We start from the raw sequence: 20,867 nt of genomic DNA on the forward strand, positions 1-20,867 counted from the left end.
AACAAGATTTTGTTTACAATATGCAGCAATGTCAACACATTATGTACATATTCTAGAACATCTGGATATTTAGATGCTCTTGTAGCAACAGCAAAACAACTGACAGTACAACATTTAATAAATAGTATATATTTAACCTTGGTATGAGACAAAAAAGACCCAACCAAATTTTGGAGCAAACCAAATCTTAACCCAAACACTCAGAAAAAAAACATTGCTTGAAGTAGAAGGAAAGGCATTTTGGTATTTTATTGCCAATAGATTAGCCACATTACTGCAAGTTAGAACAGTTAGAGAGGTTTACCATAGTGTGAGTAAACAGCCCTAGAAGCTCTTGTTGTTTATTTAAGATAGCAGCAGCCATTTCAGCTTGGTCTAACTTCACTACCCTTCCTGCCTGCTCCTGGAACAGCTCTAAACTCAGATTACACAGCAGAGATAGGGGGGTGGAAGAAAAGGGAGGGGGAGAGAGGAGCAAACTAAGCAAACTCCTGCCGTGCCCTGGAGGACTTTTCTGAGAGCAGGAAGTCTGACACAGAAGACCATGTATATGTGAAAGAAATGTGGTGTTTCTTTTCACTGAGGACTCAGCGCAGCAGTTCTGTAAGTGCTTATGGCAGTATTTACATATATTTTTCTGCTAAAGCTTACTTAGTTTTTACATTTTTTCTCCTTTAAAACTGCTCTCAAGGGCAGAAACTAGAATTTTTTTTTGTGTGTGTGGTGACCTCCCAACAGCTGCTCTTGCATATCTATCCCGTTCTTAGATGCATATGGTACATTCCTTCACCAATACATGACAAAAAAAACCAAAAACAAATGGCAAGTAAAACAAACAGCCAGGTTGTTCAACTGATGTAAAACAGTTCAGGGAGAGTAGGAAAGGTCAGGTAATTTACCTGCAAGTACAGTACATAACTGGTAATTATGCAATACCAGCTAGGCCAGTGAAAAACTATTCAGATGGTAGCCCTACATACAAGTAAGATACTTAAGACGCAAACTTTCGCTTTTTTCAACATCAAGTCTCTTCTTAAGCCAACAAGGCAGCAGTTTGGGGCTTTAACACTGGGGTTCTGAATTTAATTACAACTTGGGAGTATCTGCAAGGTGTTTGTATGTTTTTTTCCACACTCCAAAAACATAAAAGCAGGTTATCTGGTTCCTGATTAAATTAATCCTAGTGTAATTGTAACAGGGGTCTAAAGCTGGCCACACACGTAGCGATTTTCCATCTTTCGTGCATCGTTCCAACCCTCCACTAACGTTCAAGGCTGAATCGTCAGATATGGAGGTAGAAACAATAGGATTTCTACCTCCTTTTGCCGATTCAGCACTGAACATAGATTTTGCTTGGGCGCGATAATAATCTTCTAACACGCCCAAATATTTTCTATATATTTATTGTTGCATCTTTATATTGACACCTTGGAGTACAAAGATACTGATGGCCCTTCTGATGTTACAAAACCAGCAACATTGCCATTACCTTGTGAGCCAATAAAGAACTTTCCATTGGTTTCACAGCATCATAAGTGCCATCACTGTTTTTGTTCTCCAAGCTATTGATCTCTTACCCCTGGCAGTTTAGGGGCCTACACATAAAAGCACATGAGGCTAACGTGTATTTTATACTGGTGGAAGCACTACATTCTACGTTCTCTATTTATATTTACAACAATTTATATAAAATGGCAAAATAGTGATTTATTTTTAATATATTTCCCAAACAAGAGGATAAGGTTGTTTCGCAAAAAAATTGATTTGCCATTCAGACTTGCAAGTGTAAAAACCTTTACTAACAAGCCGTGTTAGTCAAACACGATATCTTCTTATACTCCTTAATCCCGTTACTACAATACACCAACTATCTGTGACGTATTTCCTACGTACTACGCAGCTTCCGGCTATTACTCACACGCCGCACATTCAAGACGAGGCTTGAGATATTTGGGGTGGCCAAGGCAGTGCCAGTGTCCAGTCATCTACAAATTACATCGGTATTTAATTTCTGACATAATTATACATAACCTGTATTTGTCATGCATAAAACCACATGTGTCACAAATATATTTTTGTATGCGTTTAAGGCATAGTTGTTGAGGGCGCCTTAGCGCTGGGTCCTGCTTTACAGAGGGTACTGTGGCTGCCAAGATGTCGACGAAAAATTTTCGTGTCAGCGACGGTGATTGGATTTGTCCGGATAAAAAGTAAGTCGTTTGCAGGCTAGTATTCTGAGCCTTCGTGTCAGTAGTTATACTCCTCACGGGCAGTGTCCCGAGCAGCTAGGCGGAAGTGTTTGCTACAGCTGGACTTGTTCAAGTTGTAAACTCTTAAGGCCCGAAGAGTCAGTGGGTGGGGTGGGTACCTTGCTATTGCCCACTCCAGGATATATATTCATTATACACGTGTTATAGCTTTCCCAATGGTCTACAAACACCTTTCTACAAAAAAGCAGCACCATAAAAAGAATCATTCATGGTGCTTTATTAGAAAACGCCTTGTTTGGTAAAGGTTTTAGGTTTTATACACTATTTTTTCTTTGCGTAAATTGTGTCTCCTTATTGCTCAAATAATATCTTTACTTGATGTTATTCCCTTGTTTTTAATACACGTTCTGTAAAAGAAAATGAAAAAACTATGTTTCTACGTTTTTTTTTGCTTAATGTCCTTTCTTTTTAAAGTTTATAGCCTATAAGATTTTACAGGTAACCTGTCCCTAAAGCTCAAGAGACAATGTCAAATGTGGATAGCTCTATAATTCTGTAAACTATACTGATTTAATAGTTCTAGAAACTTTCCTGGTACAAATCTAAATGATTCTCTTTCCTTTCTTTCAAATAGCAGAATGTTGCTTTATAGCAGGGATCTTAGGTATACTCCCACGATCAGAGTTTCAGTGGACAAAATAGCATTGCATTCTCTTTTTCTGAATCTTTCACACACATTTACTACATTGCTGCTAGCAATGCTTGTGGCTTAACAATGAGATTCAAATATATAAGGAGGTTTAAAGAGATAATTTCATTATTTTTATGGTGTACTTTTTATTTCTAAATTACACTGATTACATTACAAATAAGTTTATTTTTGAACCAACAAATGTATTTTTTTAGCTGTAATATTGGTGTGTGTAGGCACCATCTCAGTGCATTGTGCCTAAAGGTGGCCATACACGCACCGATAATATCGTCCGAAACCTCGTTTTGTATGTTGGCGAGTCGACCAATGTCGCAGGAAGCTGCTGATATCGGCCGACTCGCCGATCGGGCCAATTTGAAAATTTTGATCGGGCGCCATAGAAGGCGCCTGACCAAAATCTTCCTTCAGCGCTGAATCGGCAGAAGGAGGTAGAAATCCTATTGTTTCTACCTACTTACCTGCCGATTCAGCCCTGAATGGTGTGAGGCGGATCTGACGATGTTTCGTGCGACTGATGGTCGCACGAAACATCGTCAGATCGCCACGTGTATGGCCAGCTTAAGTCTGAGGTTTTAGAAGGAGTCAGCGCTACACCTTCTCCCAATAACCTGCGTTAGCAACAGTCATTTGGCCCTTTGGGTTGCCATATTGTGAAAGGTCCGCTCATTTGGCAGCCTGCCAACTGAGCAAATTGTAACATGTATGATCACCTTCACTTGAGGCAATGTAAATAAATGCTTTAATATATTAAGCATGCCAGATCAGCAGATCTTCCCCTTATATGACCATATTGGACTGATCCAAACATTTGGTCACTCATAATGGATGCTGATGAAGTCCTCATCCCAAAGGTATATTTAAGTATGTCTGATTTTCGTCCCGATATCTGTTGTTGATGTTCCATACACAGGCAGCTAATCTGATGATTTGGTCTGAATGGGCTGTATGGCCAGCTAAGGGCTGTGTCACATACTGTGCTATTATCTACTTTCAACATGGTGTAAAAATGGCAAGCAAACATTACTATAGAAAACACTTTAATATATTTGGCATAAAACACACAAATACATTACAGATGCAGAAGTCCTCAAAAAAAAAAAAGTGCATTTTCAAGTGTAGGAGCTGATAAGCCAGGACAAATTTGCTTTTGAAGCTTGCAAAAATGCACTTGTGACGTAGCATTATTGGCAGGCATTTTCTTTCTGGTCTATATACAGAAATGTATTTTAACTGTGTGCATATGCAAGCAGAGAGGATGTGGTCATATAATTTCAGCATTTTGCTATATGGTCATTTTGCAATTATGGTATTGCATTAAAGAATGAACATATTCTAATCCCTCCCCCCACCCCCCCTTTATTGTTATTGTTTAGTGGTCCTTATTTTACTTTAACCAAACAAACCCCTCCCTTCCATCATAGCCTTGTATGTATATCTTTATTTCTAAAGCGCTACTTATGTACGCAGCGCTATACAGTAGAATACATTAATACAAACGGGTTTAAAGATAATGGATAAATACAAAGTACAACAATAAATACAAGGTACAGTTGCAATAAGAGTCAGAAACACAAGATGAAGGAGGTCCCTGCCCCGTAGAGCTTACAATCTATATGGGAGGGGTAACTAACAGACACAAATGGGCAAATGTAAGTGCTGTAGGTCACAGTGGGTGACACTACAATATAAGTGCCTTTCGGCTGCTCATTATTGAAGGGCTTCTCAGTGGACGGGTAATTCGTTTTATTGGCTTCTCTGCTTTGGAGAATCTGGTGCGGGTTTCATTTCCTTGTTAGTGTCAAGAATCGCAATAGGAAAAAAGTATGGTCAGCACATGCCACATCGACTGAGCTTATGTTGAAACAAGGTATATACTGTCCCTTAAAGGAAAACGAAACCCTAAAAACAAATATGGGTAGAAATGACATATTTTATAAATTGAATTTACTGCTCCAGCCTAAATTTTCAGAGATCCTACAACAGTAATGATCCAGGTCTTCAAAGATATCTACAGGGGGGTCACCATCTTGGATTTTGTTGGGAGTGTCAGTGGAGCTCACATGCTCAGTGTGGTCTTGGCAGCTGTTGTGAAAGTATGCTTAGGGGTCATCACAAATCATGAAGAAAATGAGGTACATTATATCATAGAATCTGATGCTAGAGGGCTACTGCTATATAAATTCTGATGCAAATTGCACAGGCTTCTGAACTGCCATGTAATGACAATACTGATGAATTACCAAAAAGCCTTGTATTGTGACTTTTGTAATACATACAGTATATTTTGAGTCAGTCCCTAAGCTCCGGTAACTGAAAGCAGCACTGAGTTTGTGCAGTAAATCAACATAAAGGAAGATGATGGTCTGCAGATCTTCACTGCTAAAGGACTGTGGTTGCCTTGGGCTGGTATAAAAGCCCTTCTTGCCTACTTCTTTGTTAAGCTTTAGTTCTCCTTTAAGCCAAAATTGTGTAAGAGACTGAAGCCACAGCAGTGTTCATCAGTGGATTTATAGAACAGAACCATTATCTCTTTACTCTCTGAGTAGTGCTACTTTATTTAAGCATTGGAAATATATGATATTTCTTTTAACGTTAAAGTGGACATTGGTTCTAACACAGCAGATATGTTACATGGGATTCCTGGGTAAAAAGGGGCTGTATTTATTGCAACAGTTTGGAACAGCACTTTGTGGAATACTCCTCTACAGAGGCCTAGGACCATTTGAAACTGGTGTAATTTTTTAGAAGTATGGGTAAAACAGTGAACCCCTTAGGTTTTATGACGGCATATTTATAGTGTTATAAAAGATTAAAAAAAAAAAAAAAATACGCTTGCACATAGAATTTTATAGTGTTAAGAAAATGTGGCAATTTATGATGAATTTGGGTATTTGTCTTCATAAATTACTGAAATGTTTTTTAGGTGCGGGAATGTAAACTTTGCCAGACGAACCAGTTGCAACAGATGCGGACGAGGTAAGACAATTTGGTTTTGTTTCTTAATCCTGAAACATTGTACTTTGATCATATTCTAAATTTCTCTTACTTGTTTTTGTTAGAAAAAACAACTGACGCTAAAATGATGAAAGCTGGAGGAACTGAAATAGGAAAAACCTTAGCTGAGAAAAGCCGTGGATTGTTTAGTGCTAATGACTGGCAATGCAAGACGTAAGTTGGGTGATACTATGCGTGCTGTTACAGTTCCCATTCCTTTCATTATTACATATTTCAACTGTTGGAATGTGAGGTTTTTATTGCAACGGACAGGTGCCAAACTGGCCATAATGCTGCTAGGGAGGACAACAGTGGATACAAGGAGGATAGGAGAATTTCACTTATAGGTCTGCTGCTATAGAGATTAGTCCTCCTTCAGTCTCTGAGTTTACTTACCATCTTCCAGTATTTTATATGCTTTTATAGTATTTCAATAATGTATTTCCTGTTATTTTATTAAATTATACAAACATGCCTGCCTTCATTTTATCAGATGCGGAAATGTAAATTGGGCCAGAAGATCAGAATGTAATATGTGCAATACACCAAAGTATGCAAAACTAGAGGAAAGAACAGGTAGGATATTTGCTTGCTAACATATTTAAACCCTTTGTATACAGCACTTGAATGATTTTTGGAGGCAAGACAGCAACACAACTATAATTCTGTTGAAGAAATGCAGTGGAGTACATTCCATGCACAAGTATTCAGGAGAGGATAAAATGATTATTGGTCCACAAAAGTCATCTATCATCAGCATATGCCAAGGTGTTCATACAGTTTAATAGTTTTAAAAAATGCTACGAGAGGTTATGTGGAAACCCCTTATTCAGGAAACTCTGAAATATGGCATTGTCAATTCATGTGCTGTGCATTTTAAATACACATTCTTAATCTCTGTAAAAAAAAAAAAAGCTATCTAAATATAAAAATGTAATATGTTTTAGTAGACTTGAGGTCTCCAGACTAGAAAAAAGTCCTTATCTGGAACAGAACAGTTGCCAAGAATTCTGGATAATGAAATTTATACCAGTGCAGTTAAGGTTATGGTAACAGCTTGGTCCCTGAACACACAAACTTGAACCAGAAGGGTCAAACTCTAAAGTCTCTCTTGTTTTGGAGATGCTGCGAATGAACACCTTATGACCAATTCCTTTAACCTCTCACCAGTTTAAGAGAATTTTGAAAATCCATTTTTATATCTTTGTTATAGGCCATGTAATGGTGCCTTTATCTATAATTTTCAATATTAATGAAACAATTGATGTTTCAGATGTCTTTTGAGTGGTGAATTTCCTCAAAAGTACCCTTATTTTAATCAGCAGGGAAAACCCAGCATATAATTTCCAAAATGATATTTTCTATGTATTTTAAATATCCTCAAGTTTAATAAGTCAATATTAAATTAGTGTATTTTTTATTATTTTGGCCCTGCAATTCTTTTAGACAAAAGATTATTAAGGATAATTGTTTTTATATACATTCACAACAGTTAAAGACAGAATGAAGGACATTTTTAAGTTTCTTTACCTCGAGACTAAGAAGTAGTTGGTATTAAAGGTACAGTAACACCAAAAAATGAAAGTGTATAAAAGTAATTACTATATAATGTAATGCTGCCCTGTACTGGTACAACTGGTGTGTTTTCCTTAGAAAGACTACTATAGTTTATATAATAAAGCTTCTGTGTAGCCATGGGGGCAGCCATTTACAGGAGAAAAGGCACAGGTTACTTAGCAGATAACAGATAAAACCCCATTATATTCTACAAAGCTTATCTGTTATCTGCTATGTGCCTGTGCATTTTCTCCTTTTTCCCAGCTTCAATGGCTGCCCCCGTGTTAACATAGCAGCTCATTTATATAAACTATAGTAGTGTTTCTGTTGCAAACTTACCAGTTTTACCAGCGCAGGGCAACTATACATTATATTTTAATTACTTTAAAACACTTTAATTTTTTGGTGTTACTGTTCCTTTAAAGAAGTTAAAATGAGGAAGAGAAATAAAGATGGAAGAGCAAAGTCTAGATAGTGCCGAGTAATAGTTACCATGAAACATCTGTATATACAAGAGAAAGGGGGGAAGAAGGCATCACATGTTGGTGCCACTTTTTAAATTTGAACCAGTTGTGCTTCACTGTTTGATCTTTAGGGACCTTATCCATCCCTAACTGCCTATGGCTGAAGAGAAACCCTGCTCATTTAGTCCCACTTGACTGTATTATAAGCCTTTTTGTTGTCAAATAGTACAATGTCACAATCACCATAGTTCAGTGGTTCTCAACCTGTGGGTCGGGACCCCTTGGGGGTGGAACGACCCTTTCACAGGGGTCGCCTAAGACCCTCGGAAAACACATATTTGTGATGGTCTTAGGAACCGAGACACTGCTCCTCTATGGTTGGGGGTCACCACAACATGAGGAACTGTATTAAAGGGTTGCGGCATTAGGAAGGTTAAGAACCACTGCCATAGTTGGAATACTGGGTCTCCTGATCTAAATGATGTGGCGGGGTTTGTTTGTTTGTTTTTTACAGGTTATGGAGGAGGTTTTAATGAGCGTGAAAATGTAGAATATATAGAACGTGAGGAATCTGATGGAGAGTATGATGAGGTAAAGTAATTTGCCCCCAGATGTTTGCATTGTTAACTGTATTTACAAATATTATTTTCTTTATACAGGGATATGGTTTTTATCAAATTGCTAACCCAGTGTAATCAGTCACATATTTAGAAAATTTAAATAATAACTTAACCAATCAACTTTTTAAGGTATATGCATCCCTTTTATATATACAGCATTGTTTTTACTTGTGATAATTATGTGCTATCTTAGATTTGATGCAGGACAATATATAGTTATCACTGTATAAATATATAAGCAACCTATTTCCTGTTTATTGCCACATTTATGAGCCCATGCCATTTTTTAACAATTTTCTATCCCTGCACAGTTTACAGTTTGGTCAACAAACATACAGTTCCTTGTATATTGTTCCACTTTAGTCTTCTGAGGTTTTGAAGACTGTCAGTCAAGCCATGTGTGTTTCAATCTGCATCCTTTACTACAATTGGCCTAATATATTTAAATCTAAAAAGGGTATTCTTTAAGTTGTAATTTAGAATCACACAGACAATAAAGTTAAACAGCCTTGGACTAAATGCTTCACCCTAGTCTGTTGATAATTACTATTATTTTAACATTTATTTATAAAGTGCCAACATATTCCGCAGCGCTGTACAATAGGTGGGTAATCAAAGAAAGCATGTGCAAAACTGTATGAGATGAATAGGCCTTCGAGATCCTTTAAGGAGATGAAATAGGACTGCTTGTGTAAACGGGACACTATCCATTTTGAGAGAGTTTATATTTTTGCTTTAAATGGCCTATGTTTGTGAGCACCAAGGACAGGTTGGAAAGGGTGTAGGGATGACTGTACTAGTTTGGTTATTACAGTAGGTTTTTTTTTTTTGTTTTTTTTGTTTTTTTTTTTAAATTGGGGTCCACATGAACTCTTAGCATGGTTTTACCCTTGATTTTATGTAAACCTAAATGAAAATAAATTATCTTCAGTACATATTACTATTCTGTCAATTAGTGCGACTTTGAATATATATCTTTATTTAACTTTTTTTTTTTTTAGTTTGGCCGGAAAAAGAAAAAATACAGAGGGAAACCCGCTGTGCCCAAATCAATTTTAAAGGGCGATGAAAAAGAATCAGAAGGTGAAGAAGAGGAGGATGAAGATCTTTCAAAGTATAAACTTGATGATGTAAGCAATATTTTTAAATTGCATTAGTCTTACAGATTTTTATAAAATATTTTATATTTTACCAAAATAATGAGCTGGTATCTCCTATATCTTGGCAGAAATATTTACTTTCAATTTAAACCTAGCAAAAAGGAAACATTATTGAATGCTAAAAATTAGTTCTTCCCAATAACTTGGAAAGATATTTTGGCCCCATATTCCTCCCCTTCTGAGATTATAGATATAGAATATGATTCTGCTTTTGAATTAGGCAAACCCAGATTACAATTAGAATAGAATGAATCTGTTGTAGAAAAACAATGAAATGGTCTAAAAGATTCCAGACACCGCACATACCAAACACAAAACTGCTTACAATCTTAGAATCTCTCTCATAGTAAATGTAGAACATTAACAGATTTTAATCCCTCTGCTCTATATCAGTTTTCCCTGCAACATAATTATCTAAGATATGGCTGAATGGGAAAAAAATAAATCTACACCAAATTGAAGCTAAACACTCCATCAGTAACGTATTTCAAGAATATTATTAAATAAATTGCTTTCCAGATGGTAATAGGACCCCAGTTGTGTTGTGTAAAAATGGATTACTATCTTCAAATACATGTTTGAGATGGGAGGCAAAAGTAGGCACCCTACATCTGACTTAAATGTCTAATCCTGGCCTCATTTTGGACTCGGGTTTAAGTGATTTATAAAACAATCACTGGTAATCGGGTTGCGAATAACCCCTGCTGTTGTAAGGTTATGGTAAGGGTTTGCTCCTTGCTCCACTTAAACTGGAATTGAAGTCTGTTGTTTTGCAGATGTGAATTGGCACCTTCTGACCTATTCCTTTAACCTCTCTTTTCCAGTTTCATAACTTTGTTATAGGCCTTGTAATGGTGCCTTTGTCTATCATTTGCAATATTAATGAAATAACTGATGTTTTTTATAAATAAAAAAACCCTGCTTTTGTAATTATTAATAGCGGCAAAACTACCCTCAACCCTGAATAAAAATGACCATGCATAGTAATAGAAAGGTGGCAAAGTTTTTTTTGGTTACAAAACATGTTTGGCCAAATTTACAAAAATTGTCAAGCTTTTTTTTTTTTTTTTTTTTTTTTTTTTTTTTTTGGCACGAAAACCCATGTGATTTATAGTCCACCCCAACCCTTTACTAAGATGATATTTCTTCTATTTTAGGACGAAGAGGAGGAGGAGGAGGAGAAGGAGAAGGAGAAGGATAAGAAGAAGGAGGAGGAGGAGGAGGAGGATGATGATGATGATGAGGAAGATGATGATGATGGTGATCTGTCAAAATATAACCTTGCGAGTGAAGATGAAGATGATAGTAAAAATAAGAAATCCACACATAGCAGTAGATCTAAATCCCGATCTCATTCCAGATCTTCACGCTCCTCTTCCCAAAGCTCAAGGTCTAGGTCCAGGTAAACGGGTGCAGGTCAAGGGTAAAGACAGGAAAAATGTCAGTATCTAACGTTCTCACATTTTATATTATATCTTAATGTTTTTCATTCCTTCAGCTTTTAATTTCCCATGTTGTATCCATTAATTTTATTTTCTATTAAATCCTTATGAATTTCCTGTACTTTATAAAAGAAAATACTTTTTTGTTTGAAGAAATGCAATTTTTATCTAGTAACAGAAAATGGCATTAGTGAAAAGCTGGTACAGTGTGTCTAATTGTTTCTTCAGCTTCTCTTATTTATTATTTATAAGTATTTCATATTAAAGGGAAATGCCACCCAAATTCAACTTAAGCTTTTTGAAAAGTAAACCTCATTTTAAGCAACTTTGCAATATACATCAAAAGAATATGCACAGTTACCAAAGCTTAGCCCCTTGTTCTCCTTCTGATCTAGCTTTAAACATTAAATTTAACAGTAGTCGACTGTCCTCAGCCTGCTTTCAGCCTGTATCCTCCAAATCCCACAATTCAATGCACATGTGATGTCATTAAGGAAAGTATCATGACAGAGCAATGCCTTTTTGGTTATATAGTTTCTGCATGCTGTCTGTATGATGTGGAGAAGTTGTTACAAGTGTTTTAGTCTCTCCTCCCCTGCCAGGAATGTAAATTATGCAGAAGAGAAGAAATGTTTTGGCGCTGGATTTTTAGCATATAAAATGACATTTATTCATACTTTTTAAAGGAACAGATTACGGTAATAGGTATATTAGTGGTTTTTGTGTTGTGTGGGGCTCTTTAACAAATTTTGGTTTGGAAGACAAAGTTCCCCTTTAATATGATTTTATGCTTAAAAATTATATATTTTTCAGTGGTTTGTGTAGAGTATGGCGATATCTACACTGGTATAACTCTTGACATAACACAGTGGGTGGCACTTTGGGAGTGGTATTGTTTTTTTATGAAAAGTAGGAAAGAACAATTAGGAGTGTATTTATAAAAGTATTTCTGGATTTGTACACCAGAAAAAATATCAAATATTTGGCACAAATGAAAAAGGAACTTGACATAAATACTGGGAAGAAATTGCCTAATGAAAGGAAACAAGCTTCCAAGGATACATTATTTTAAAAAAAATATAGTTTTCAAATTAAATGTTTAACATTTAGCAGTTTCTGTCTGTCCCTTTATTTTTCTGAGCTGTTGACTCTTAAAACAGTATAGCAGAAGCCAGTTCTCATCCAGCCAGTACTACAGTTCACTTAGAATTAAATTTTTGGTCATCAGGCAGAGAGTTCCTTAATAAAAATTACTTCGTCCATATAATGAAAAAAAACGAATTATTATTATTAACATGTATTTATTAAACCCCAACACATTCCACAGCATTGTACAATAAACGGGTGTAAACATTAAACATGCAGAGGAAGAAAACAAAACTTTAATTTTATTTTATACAACTGGTGCAAGTTTTTTTAGTGACCATGTGCCATAATACAAACCATATATGTAGGAAACAGCAACATATAATTTTTTTAAAAAAAAGTCCTTTATTCCATCATGGCTACATCATGGATAATACAAAGGACATTTCAGGCTACAGCAGGCCTTTTTTCAAGCGCTGAGCTTCCTTCACAAGGTCCCGGTCGTGCGATATATAAATGTGCACAAAGCAGCCTAGTTGGTGAAGTTGTAAAGTATACAAAATTTGTTACTTGATTTTACTAACTAGGATAATTTTGTATACAAGTCTGTATTTTTTTTTTTTTAAATGCATTTGCTTGTTACACTATAATGGGCTGTGTAAGAAGCAGAAAGGGGGAAAAAATGACTTCGTTAGCACAAAAAAGATATTTGTAATTGAAAATATCTGTAGATTTTCTTATAGGGATTTTGGGGTGCAATTTGAGTATGTATCATCGAATTTTGTTGAACACAATATACCCAATGGAGATTTGTTAAGGTGCTTTTGGTCCATTCATAAAATTATGCATTCCTAAATAAACTGTGTGCAATGCATCAATATGGAATATAAATATATCCTTTACGCTACAAATAACAGTAGGCAACTCTTGGTGCTTCTCAGAACACACCTTTATGATTCTGTTGATATCATTAGATTCATAAAACTTCACTAGATATTTCCTTTATCTGTAAACTTGCTTGTTTACCGTTGCTTTTCTCTTTTTTTCCCCCCGCATTAATCTTAACTTTGCCTATATTTGCATGTTGCATATATTTGCATAGTTGTCTAAGCAAAAATCAAATATGGCTGTGTCCCTTGATTGAGGTACTAGCAGTTGAATCTAGAATAACCCTGATGGGTTCTTCAATGAAGCTCTTATGCCAAGAAACATTAAAAGCTTTTCACTGGTTAATGAAATTTTTTGCAGCAGTATTTGATTAGAGACTAGATCTAGTTTGCTCCACTGAAACCATGTGAGCATGGGTACCCGTTTTTTCTCATGTATTTTTCTTTTTTGACCATCTTTACCCCCAGTAGCGAATAGCATACTACACTGTATATTTTAGTGAGATGCAGTTTATCAATTATCCATGTAAAATGGTGGAACAATGCAGCATGGGACATCTAGGATAGACGCTAACCACTGCAGTAAGAAATACTGTCATAACTTTACAGCCAGCTTTTGCCCCACGAACAGATTTCAAATTGACCCCTGCAGTCTTTCTGTTAGCTTTTAGTAAAGAAATGTGTAGGAAAACCTGAATTGTACCATATTTGCTTTCAGTGTAGCAGCACTGCATTTAAAGTATTCTGACTATGCACTGGTGAGCTCAAAGATTGTTAGATCGTAGGCAGGAAGTACATATTGAGGGTTCACCTCACTTAAAGGTGATCGAAGAACACATCTGTGCTCTAAAGGAAGATTGAGGTAAATGGGTTATTTGAGAAAGAAGTGAATTACAAAGCACTAAATCATACTTTCAACTAAATGTACAGTTTGTCAGAAATATTTTTTGGTCAGTAGTACTGGAAAAAAATGCCCCATGTTGTTTCAGATCCCGGTCAAGAAGTTCTTCCAGTTCCAGATCAAGATCACGTTCAAGTTCAAGAGAGTACTCTAGATCTCCTGGGTCGAAATCAAGGTGAATAGGTGTGCCACTCTCTCTGTGGCTGCAAGAGAGATTGGAAGTGTTCCTGGATCTTGTTAAGACTGACACTTATTATACTTTTTAATATATTTTGTTTAATACTTAATAATTACACATTTAGACAACACAATGTACTAAATAAGATTTTTTTGTATGTATTGGATATGTTTATATATAATTTGTGCAGCCTGGCGGCCACCATCTTTGGCTCCCTAGTGGCTCTTGCTGGAGCACATGCACAGGGGTATGGAGAAAGACAAGGTATGGGGTATCATTAAATAAATAAAAATATAATATGGCTAAATACATTTTACATTTTTGCTCTATAGTTTTGAGAAGCTTACGAGAGGTATATTAACTTACTGCCCGAGGGTTTTGACTTTCAGCACTATCTGTCCCAAAGTGCATTAGTTGTGGTTTTGCACACCCACCACTAGGGCACTTTGGGAGAGGTTGTGCTGAGAGTCAAAATTATAGGACACTTAGATAATATACCTCTAGCTTTTTAAATACATTTTTGCTCTATAGATCCAAGGCTAAATTTCCAACTAGTTGCTAGGGCTTAATTAGCCAAGCAACAGGCAACAGTTTGCAAGTAAGCATGGACGATAAAGACATGGGCTGAGTAGAAATATAAGCAATAAGAATGGTCTGTGGCCCTGACATCTACATAGTAGTATAACTTGCAGGCTGGAGAGGCAGAATTGCAAGGCTGATTATTCAAAACCCATATTAAATTAAAACCCATTATTATTAAATAACATATTTTAAAGGTAAAATTCACTTTAAACAACATTACATAACTGAACTGCTAAGGAATGTGTAGCATCTTTAAACCTGAATTTGATCTTAAAGAAGAGTACATTTCTTTGATTACCAACCTTTCTTGCCTTTGTCAAATGAATTTGTCAAACATAGACACAAATTATCTTGGGGTACATTTCTCCTATATCCTATGATATGTAATCATGGTGGAAGGCTACTTCCTAATGTCCTTTTTTGACAACGTGGGTCTCCATGTCATGTCCATGTTACATGTCACTGAACATTTGACTTAGAATATTTTTTTTAGTTTAGTAACAGTTGGAGGACCAATGTAGAAAGGTAACTCTTCAGCTGTCTCTGAACAGAAATTACTTCCAGCCAAGGGTGAAGGTAGGCAGTTCTTGTTATGTAACCGCTGGGGGAGGGTTACCTGTTATATGCTTTTTGAGCATGACATTAAAGCTTGTTTCTACATATAAGCAGGTGGTCACTAGCTAATGACCCTTGGCTAAAGGTAGTTGTTCTGTGGCAACTGGAGGGCTACCTAGTTATCAAAAACCGATCTTCCTCTCCAAGGTTGAAGAGAGTTGTGACAGACAGCAGGAAGGCCCAGCATAGTGTTCTAACTAGTGCTTTAACAGGGGGGCTCAGTAGAAAATATGAAAATTAAAGAATGAAATATAATAGCTGATAATGGGAAACAATACAACAAAATAAAGTATAGACTCGGGGACCCTCTTTTTTTATTTTATTATAACCTATTCATTATAAAACCTTAAGGTAAACAATACTTTTAACCACTACAGTTTGTACTCCAACTAACCTAGCAACTCAAAGAATGTCACCTGGAATGACTTTATAAAGCATGATCTGTTTTCAGTCCAAATTGCCAGAATAATGAGGAGACTGGGTTGGGTTTGCTATAAAATGAAAAGATTGTAAATACATTTTCAGTATGGATTTTATTCTGTTAAGGAGTCATAGGGCAGGATGATTTGAGGACTTTACTGTTAACCAAGATTAACATTGTTTTAAGATTATTTTCAATATCCGGCAACTACATATCTATTGTGCTTCTAGCAGGGACCTTAGAACCGGCCCAAACCTTATTCAAAACATGGACAGGTACTGTAGCAGATCTATAAGGGAGCTTCAGTAAAGGATCAATATTTAAAGATAATGCTAATGTTTAGCCCAGAGTGAAACCAGCGCTATATAGTATTTATTATTGCTTACAATATGCTATATGTCTCCTTTAAGACTTTTTATTACATTACCCAGTTGGTCACTTTGGTACCATACCTGTCTGTGTAACTTCTGACTTAGATTGCAACTTGAAGAATCCAGTGGATCTTTGGTCTCTTTGTAGTAATTGCACATAAACTTTGTTTCACATGTTCTAAATTGTCTCCTGTGCGGGCCACAAAATGTCCAAAAATACCTTTGTATTTAAGTCAACCAGAATCAACCCTGTAAATGAGTTTTGTCCCATAATAGAGCAAAAATAGCTCTTTATATTTGCACAGTTACACAAGTAAATGGTTTTAGAGTTGACAATTCCAGTTGACAAATACAAAGGTATTTGTACTGGCCCTACAGGAGGAAACTTTGCATGACTTCTGAAAATGAAGTGTTTCTTATGCTTTCCCACCAGTAATTCGCTTTATTGCCGATTGGAAACCATATTCGTGGAGATTAGTCACCCACAGTAGCCGAGATTAACCATGGGCGACTGATCTCTGGGTAGTGATAATTTTCGCCTGGTTTCACTGTGAAAAAACGTCCATAGACTTATAATGGCTGTAAAAAAAAAAAATTTGCAAGGTAAAAAAAAAAAAAAAAGTTGCCCATCTTTTTGGCGAAGCGAAACAGGACAAATTAGCCCAGCACTAACGAAGGGCCATGGACCTAAGGCTGTTGGGGGGCTGAAAAGTCATTTAGGATTACAGTTTGTTGGAGGAATAGTTTTTAAAGAGAAAAACTTATTTCTTTCTGTTTTCCATTGCTTTTTTTTTTTTTTTTTGTTCTTGAAAACAGATTTTCCTTTTAACCCAAAAAAGAAAAAATAGTAATTAAAAATGCATTTAAGCCCCATGCACTCAGGGGAATTCCTCTACTTGCATAGATTTGTAAAGTTTATATAAAGAATAGGGCATTAGAAAACCACAAATAGTTGCTGTATGTGTGGAGAGTAGCTTTTTCAGTACTGCTTGTATAGCTTAGGCCATGCTCACTGCTGTTAATGGAATTATAGCATGTTAGGAAGGCTGTATATGCAAGACTAAAAATGCAGTATGTGTCAGTAGTACATTGAAACCTAAATTGTAAATTTAGCCTGATTTTTAAGTTTTCTTTCATTTTACACCATTTCTTTTTCTTTTTTATTGTTTTTTGTGGTCCTAACAAAATAAATTTACAAAATAATTTATAATGCATAGGGCATTCCCTAATTTTTTTTCTAATTCCTTCGTAGAAGCTTGGCAGCCTAAAGCTAAATGAACTCAAATGTTATATATTTAACTGTAGTATTTCGATTAGACAACTATAAAAAGGCGTAAACATGATGTCTTATATAAGTAACTGGTGCAAGTAATAAAGGAAATATCTATTGTTGTTCTTTAATCCCTTCACAAAAGGCCCAATATGTATGCACTTAATTTGTTTACCATTACATACCTTTCATTTACAGTAAACAATAGAGAAATGGTACTGAGGATTGCCATGAGTGGGGATATTCTTTTAATACATGACATGTGACACTTTATCATAAATTTGTAACTGCTTTTTTATTTTTTAAGTAGTGGAGTAATCATAACCAGTGTTGGGTCATAACCAGTGTATGTGTTCCCTGGCTCTCAAGGTGTTTCCTATAAATTTATTTTGCTAATTTCTTTATTCAGATATTGATGACTACACACAGTTTGACTTTTGCTGCTTATGATAGGAGATTCTTGTTTATACATTTTATATTGCCAAACAGTAAGTCAGTGACACATGAGGATTGCTGGCACATTGAAAGTTCGCTTTTAGCAAGGAGGTGCAGCAGGCTCCCCAGATTGCCCTCTGTTGAACATGGCTGCATATTCAGTTTCTGACATTTTAAAGTAATCTTCATTGGGGACAGTGGAGAGGTATTTTAGGCTTTGCGCTTAGTGAGAAAAAATGATAGGCAAAATACCTGATGCATCTCCCTGAGCACCATTGCCTTGTGTTCATAAATGCATTGTTTTAAAATATTGGTTCTAATTTTATTTCAGTATATACAGTAAAACCCCTATCTTAATGGAATTGTTTTTTTTTTTGTTTTTTTTTTTTTGTTTTTCCTGGATTTTACATTTTCATACAGCTTATGCCAGGAAACGCAAATTCGGGTTTCTACTGTATTGACTTTAACGCCATGAATTAATAGAAATATTTGTAACTTGCCATATAACAGTAATTTTTTTGTTTTACCTGTGTTTTTTGTATATTGTCCTGATGGTCCATACATTAAACTGTCTTCATTTTCAATCAATAAAGATCCAGCTCCAGATCACACAGGGGATCTTCATCCCCGAGAAAAAGATCTTATGCAAGCTCTCGATCATCTTCATCTCCAGAGAGGGGCAAGAAGAGAAGTCGCTCTAGATCCTCATCTGGTGACCGCAAAAAAAAGAGATCAAGATCACGGTCAACAGAAAGGTTTGGGTTACTGTAGAATTAGAAGGGAAATTTAATTGTTTAGCAATAAAACATTGGGAAATTACTTACCTACTTGGTGTTTTTTTTTTTTTTTTTTATTATTATACATTGTAACAGCAGACTGCGAAAGGATCAAATGTCCCTTTCTGCCCATGTACTGCTCAGTGGTATAGTTTCCATTATATTAAATTCTGCCCACCCCTCTCAGTAAGCAAGGCAGTATGGCAAGCATAGTTCATGGTCTCTCAACACTGGAAGTGACTATATGATAGTGTGCTGGCAAAATGTTTGGGTGGGAAAACAGTTATGAAGGGCCATATTGTAAATGTGGGATGAAGTGTTTAAAATTTGTGGTGAAAGAATTTTACTTCTATAGCCTCCAAAGTTTTGCCTAGACAAATGTTTTTGTGATAAAACAATATAATACAGCAGATCTCACTCTAGATATTTTCTTTTCTTTTTCCTGCCTTTTAGGCTAATGCCACAAGAGGCTATTTCCCTGCCTGTGTATAAATAGGCAGCCTCCTCTCATCGGCTCTGTGGTATAAGTGTACTGACAATGACTTTGGTCATGTACACACAGGGTTTTAGCACAAAAGTGCATACTTTTACATTTCCACACTAAAATCTCCTCAGTATGTACACACAGACCAGCGCTGTGTCTGTTGGTGTCCTTACCCTATTGAGTGGATAAGAGCAGATTCGCTTTTTTTAAACACAGGCAGAGAAACAACCTTGTGTGACATTAGCCTTGTATTTTTCTTATTTAATCAGCATATTCAAACTTCAATTTCTGTTTTGCAGACGCCGTGGGTCATCATCCGGATCATCTCACTCTGGCTCCCGTTCTTCAAGTTCCAAAAAGAAATAAATTATTTTTAGGAACAGTGGCTATCCAAGTGCATTGCATGAGGCAGACTTTAAAAAAAATAAAAAACATCAAGATGAGAACTTAATTAAGAAGAACAATTAATATTAGAGGTGCATGTCTTTGTGCTTCTCCAGTTACAGCATTAGTGAGGTCCTAATTTAAAATTAGCATTTTAAGCCGTAAGACACAGAAACTTAAAATATTATCATTAATGCTTGGATGATGTTTGTCACCTATTGTGCTGCAATATATATATATATATTTTTTTTTTAATAAGTAATAACTCTCTGATCTAGTTTCTTGGAATTCTTCCCATTTTAAATAAATGCGTTCTTTTTCCATTACTGCTGAAATGGAAGAAGTTGTATTTGATCATGTCACCCTATTCTTATGGCTTAAAATGCAAAGTATTACAAAATAAATCTTGTGTTAGAGAAAAATGTTCACTTTCTTCATTAGTATTACAAGGTAAGTATTAGGTATTGGAAGCAATCCTAGCATATCTAAAATGCCGCAACTAGTAAACTTCTTAACTGAGAATGTAACAGTACCATAGTTAAATTCAATTCTAACTATTTAAATACCAGATACAATTATTTGGGTTCAAATTGGCTTTGCTTTCAAGTCTCTCTATTCATCAGTTTACTTAATAAGAAATGTCTTTAGTTCTGTACTTTTTTCCTGAATGTACTGTTTTTCAAACTGTAATCGTAATTGTGCCTATTGCAGTTTCAACGCTACTATTTAAATATGTGCAAAACTTCTTAACCAGATGTTAGAAGTTAGTCTGTTCTTCTTAGTATACAAAACTGTTCTGACAAGGTGAGAATTTTTTATCATTTAGCAGTAAGCAAATAAGAGCGTTTGTTCTGAAACAAATTATTTTTGTTTAGATAACGTATAGTACAGTTTAGAGGATTTACTGTAGTTATGTGTAAATAAAAACTGACCTGTGCAATTGCCATGCTTTCTTTGTTGTTTTATTGTGCTTAGGGCTAAAAAATATGGGAGGGGTGGGGTTAACATATGCTTACCGTATATACTCGAGTATAAGCCGATCCGAATATAAGCCGAGGTACCTAATTTTACCTAAGAAAACTGGAAAAACATATTGACTCGAGTATAAGCCTACGGTGGGAAATGCAGCTACTACTGCTAAGTTGTTTTTTTTTTTGTTTTTTTTAACTGTCAGGCAAGTTTGGGAAGGCTAAGGAAGCTGCCATACTAAGTATCAAGTACTTGCCATCCTGCTGTGTGTGCCTCCCATCCTGCTGTGTGCAGTTCCCATCCTGTGTGTGACATGTCATGTGACATTGTTGTGGGTTTACTTTTCAGT

General features: G+C 35.9%; 1 protein-coding gene across 3 annotated transcripts; it reads left to right on the top strand.

Annotated features, from left to right (window-relative positions):
• Nucleotides 1-1,888: 1,888 nt before the first annotated feature.
• On the top strand, nucleotides 1,889-20,493 carry zranb2 (zinc finger RANBP2-type containing 2). 3 transcript variants are annotated; one of them, XM_018092914.2, is made up of 11 exons: nucleotides 1,889-2,000; nucleotides 2,091-2,210; nucleotides 5,846-5,898; nucleotides 5,982-6,090; nucleotides 6,410-6,492; nucleotides 8,452-8,528; nucleotides 9,559-9,687; nucleotides 10,875-11,119; nucleotides 14,122-14,208; nucleotides 18,499-18,660; nucleotides 19,465-20,493. In XM_018092914.2, the coding sequence occupies exons 2-11, from the start codon at nucleotides 2,155-2,157 to the stop codon at nucleotides 19,529-19,531; spliced, it is 1,068 nt and encodes a 355-aa protein (XP_017948403.2). In that variant the 5' UTR covers nucleotides 1,889-2,000; nucleotides 2,091-2,154; the 3' UTR covers nucleotides 19,532-20,493.
• Nucleotides 20,494-20,867: the final 374 nt, after the last annotated feature.

This window comes from Xenopus tropicalis, chromosome 4 (genome assembly GCF_000004195.4).
Source record: "Xenopus tropicalis strain Nigerian chromosome 4, UCB_Xtro_10.0, whole genome shotgun sequence".
Taxonomy (NCBI): Eukaryota; Metazoa; Chordata; class Amphibia; order Anura; family Pipidae; genus Xenopus; species Xenopus tropicalis.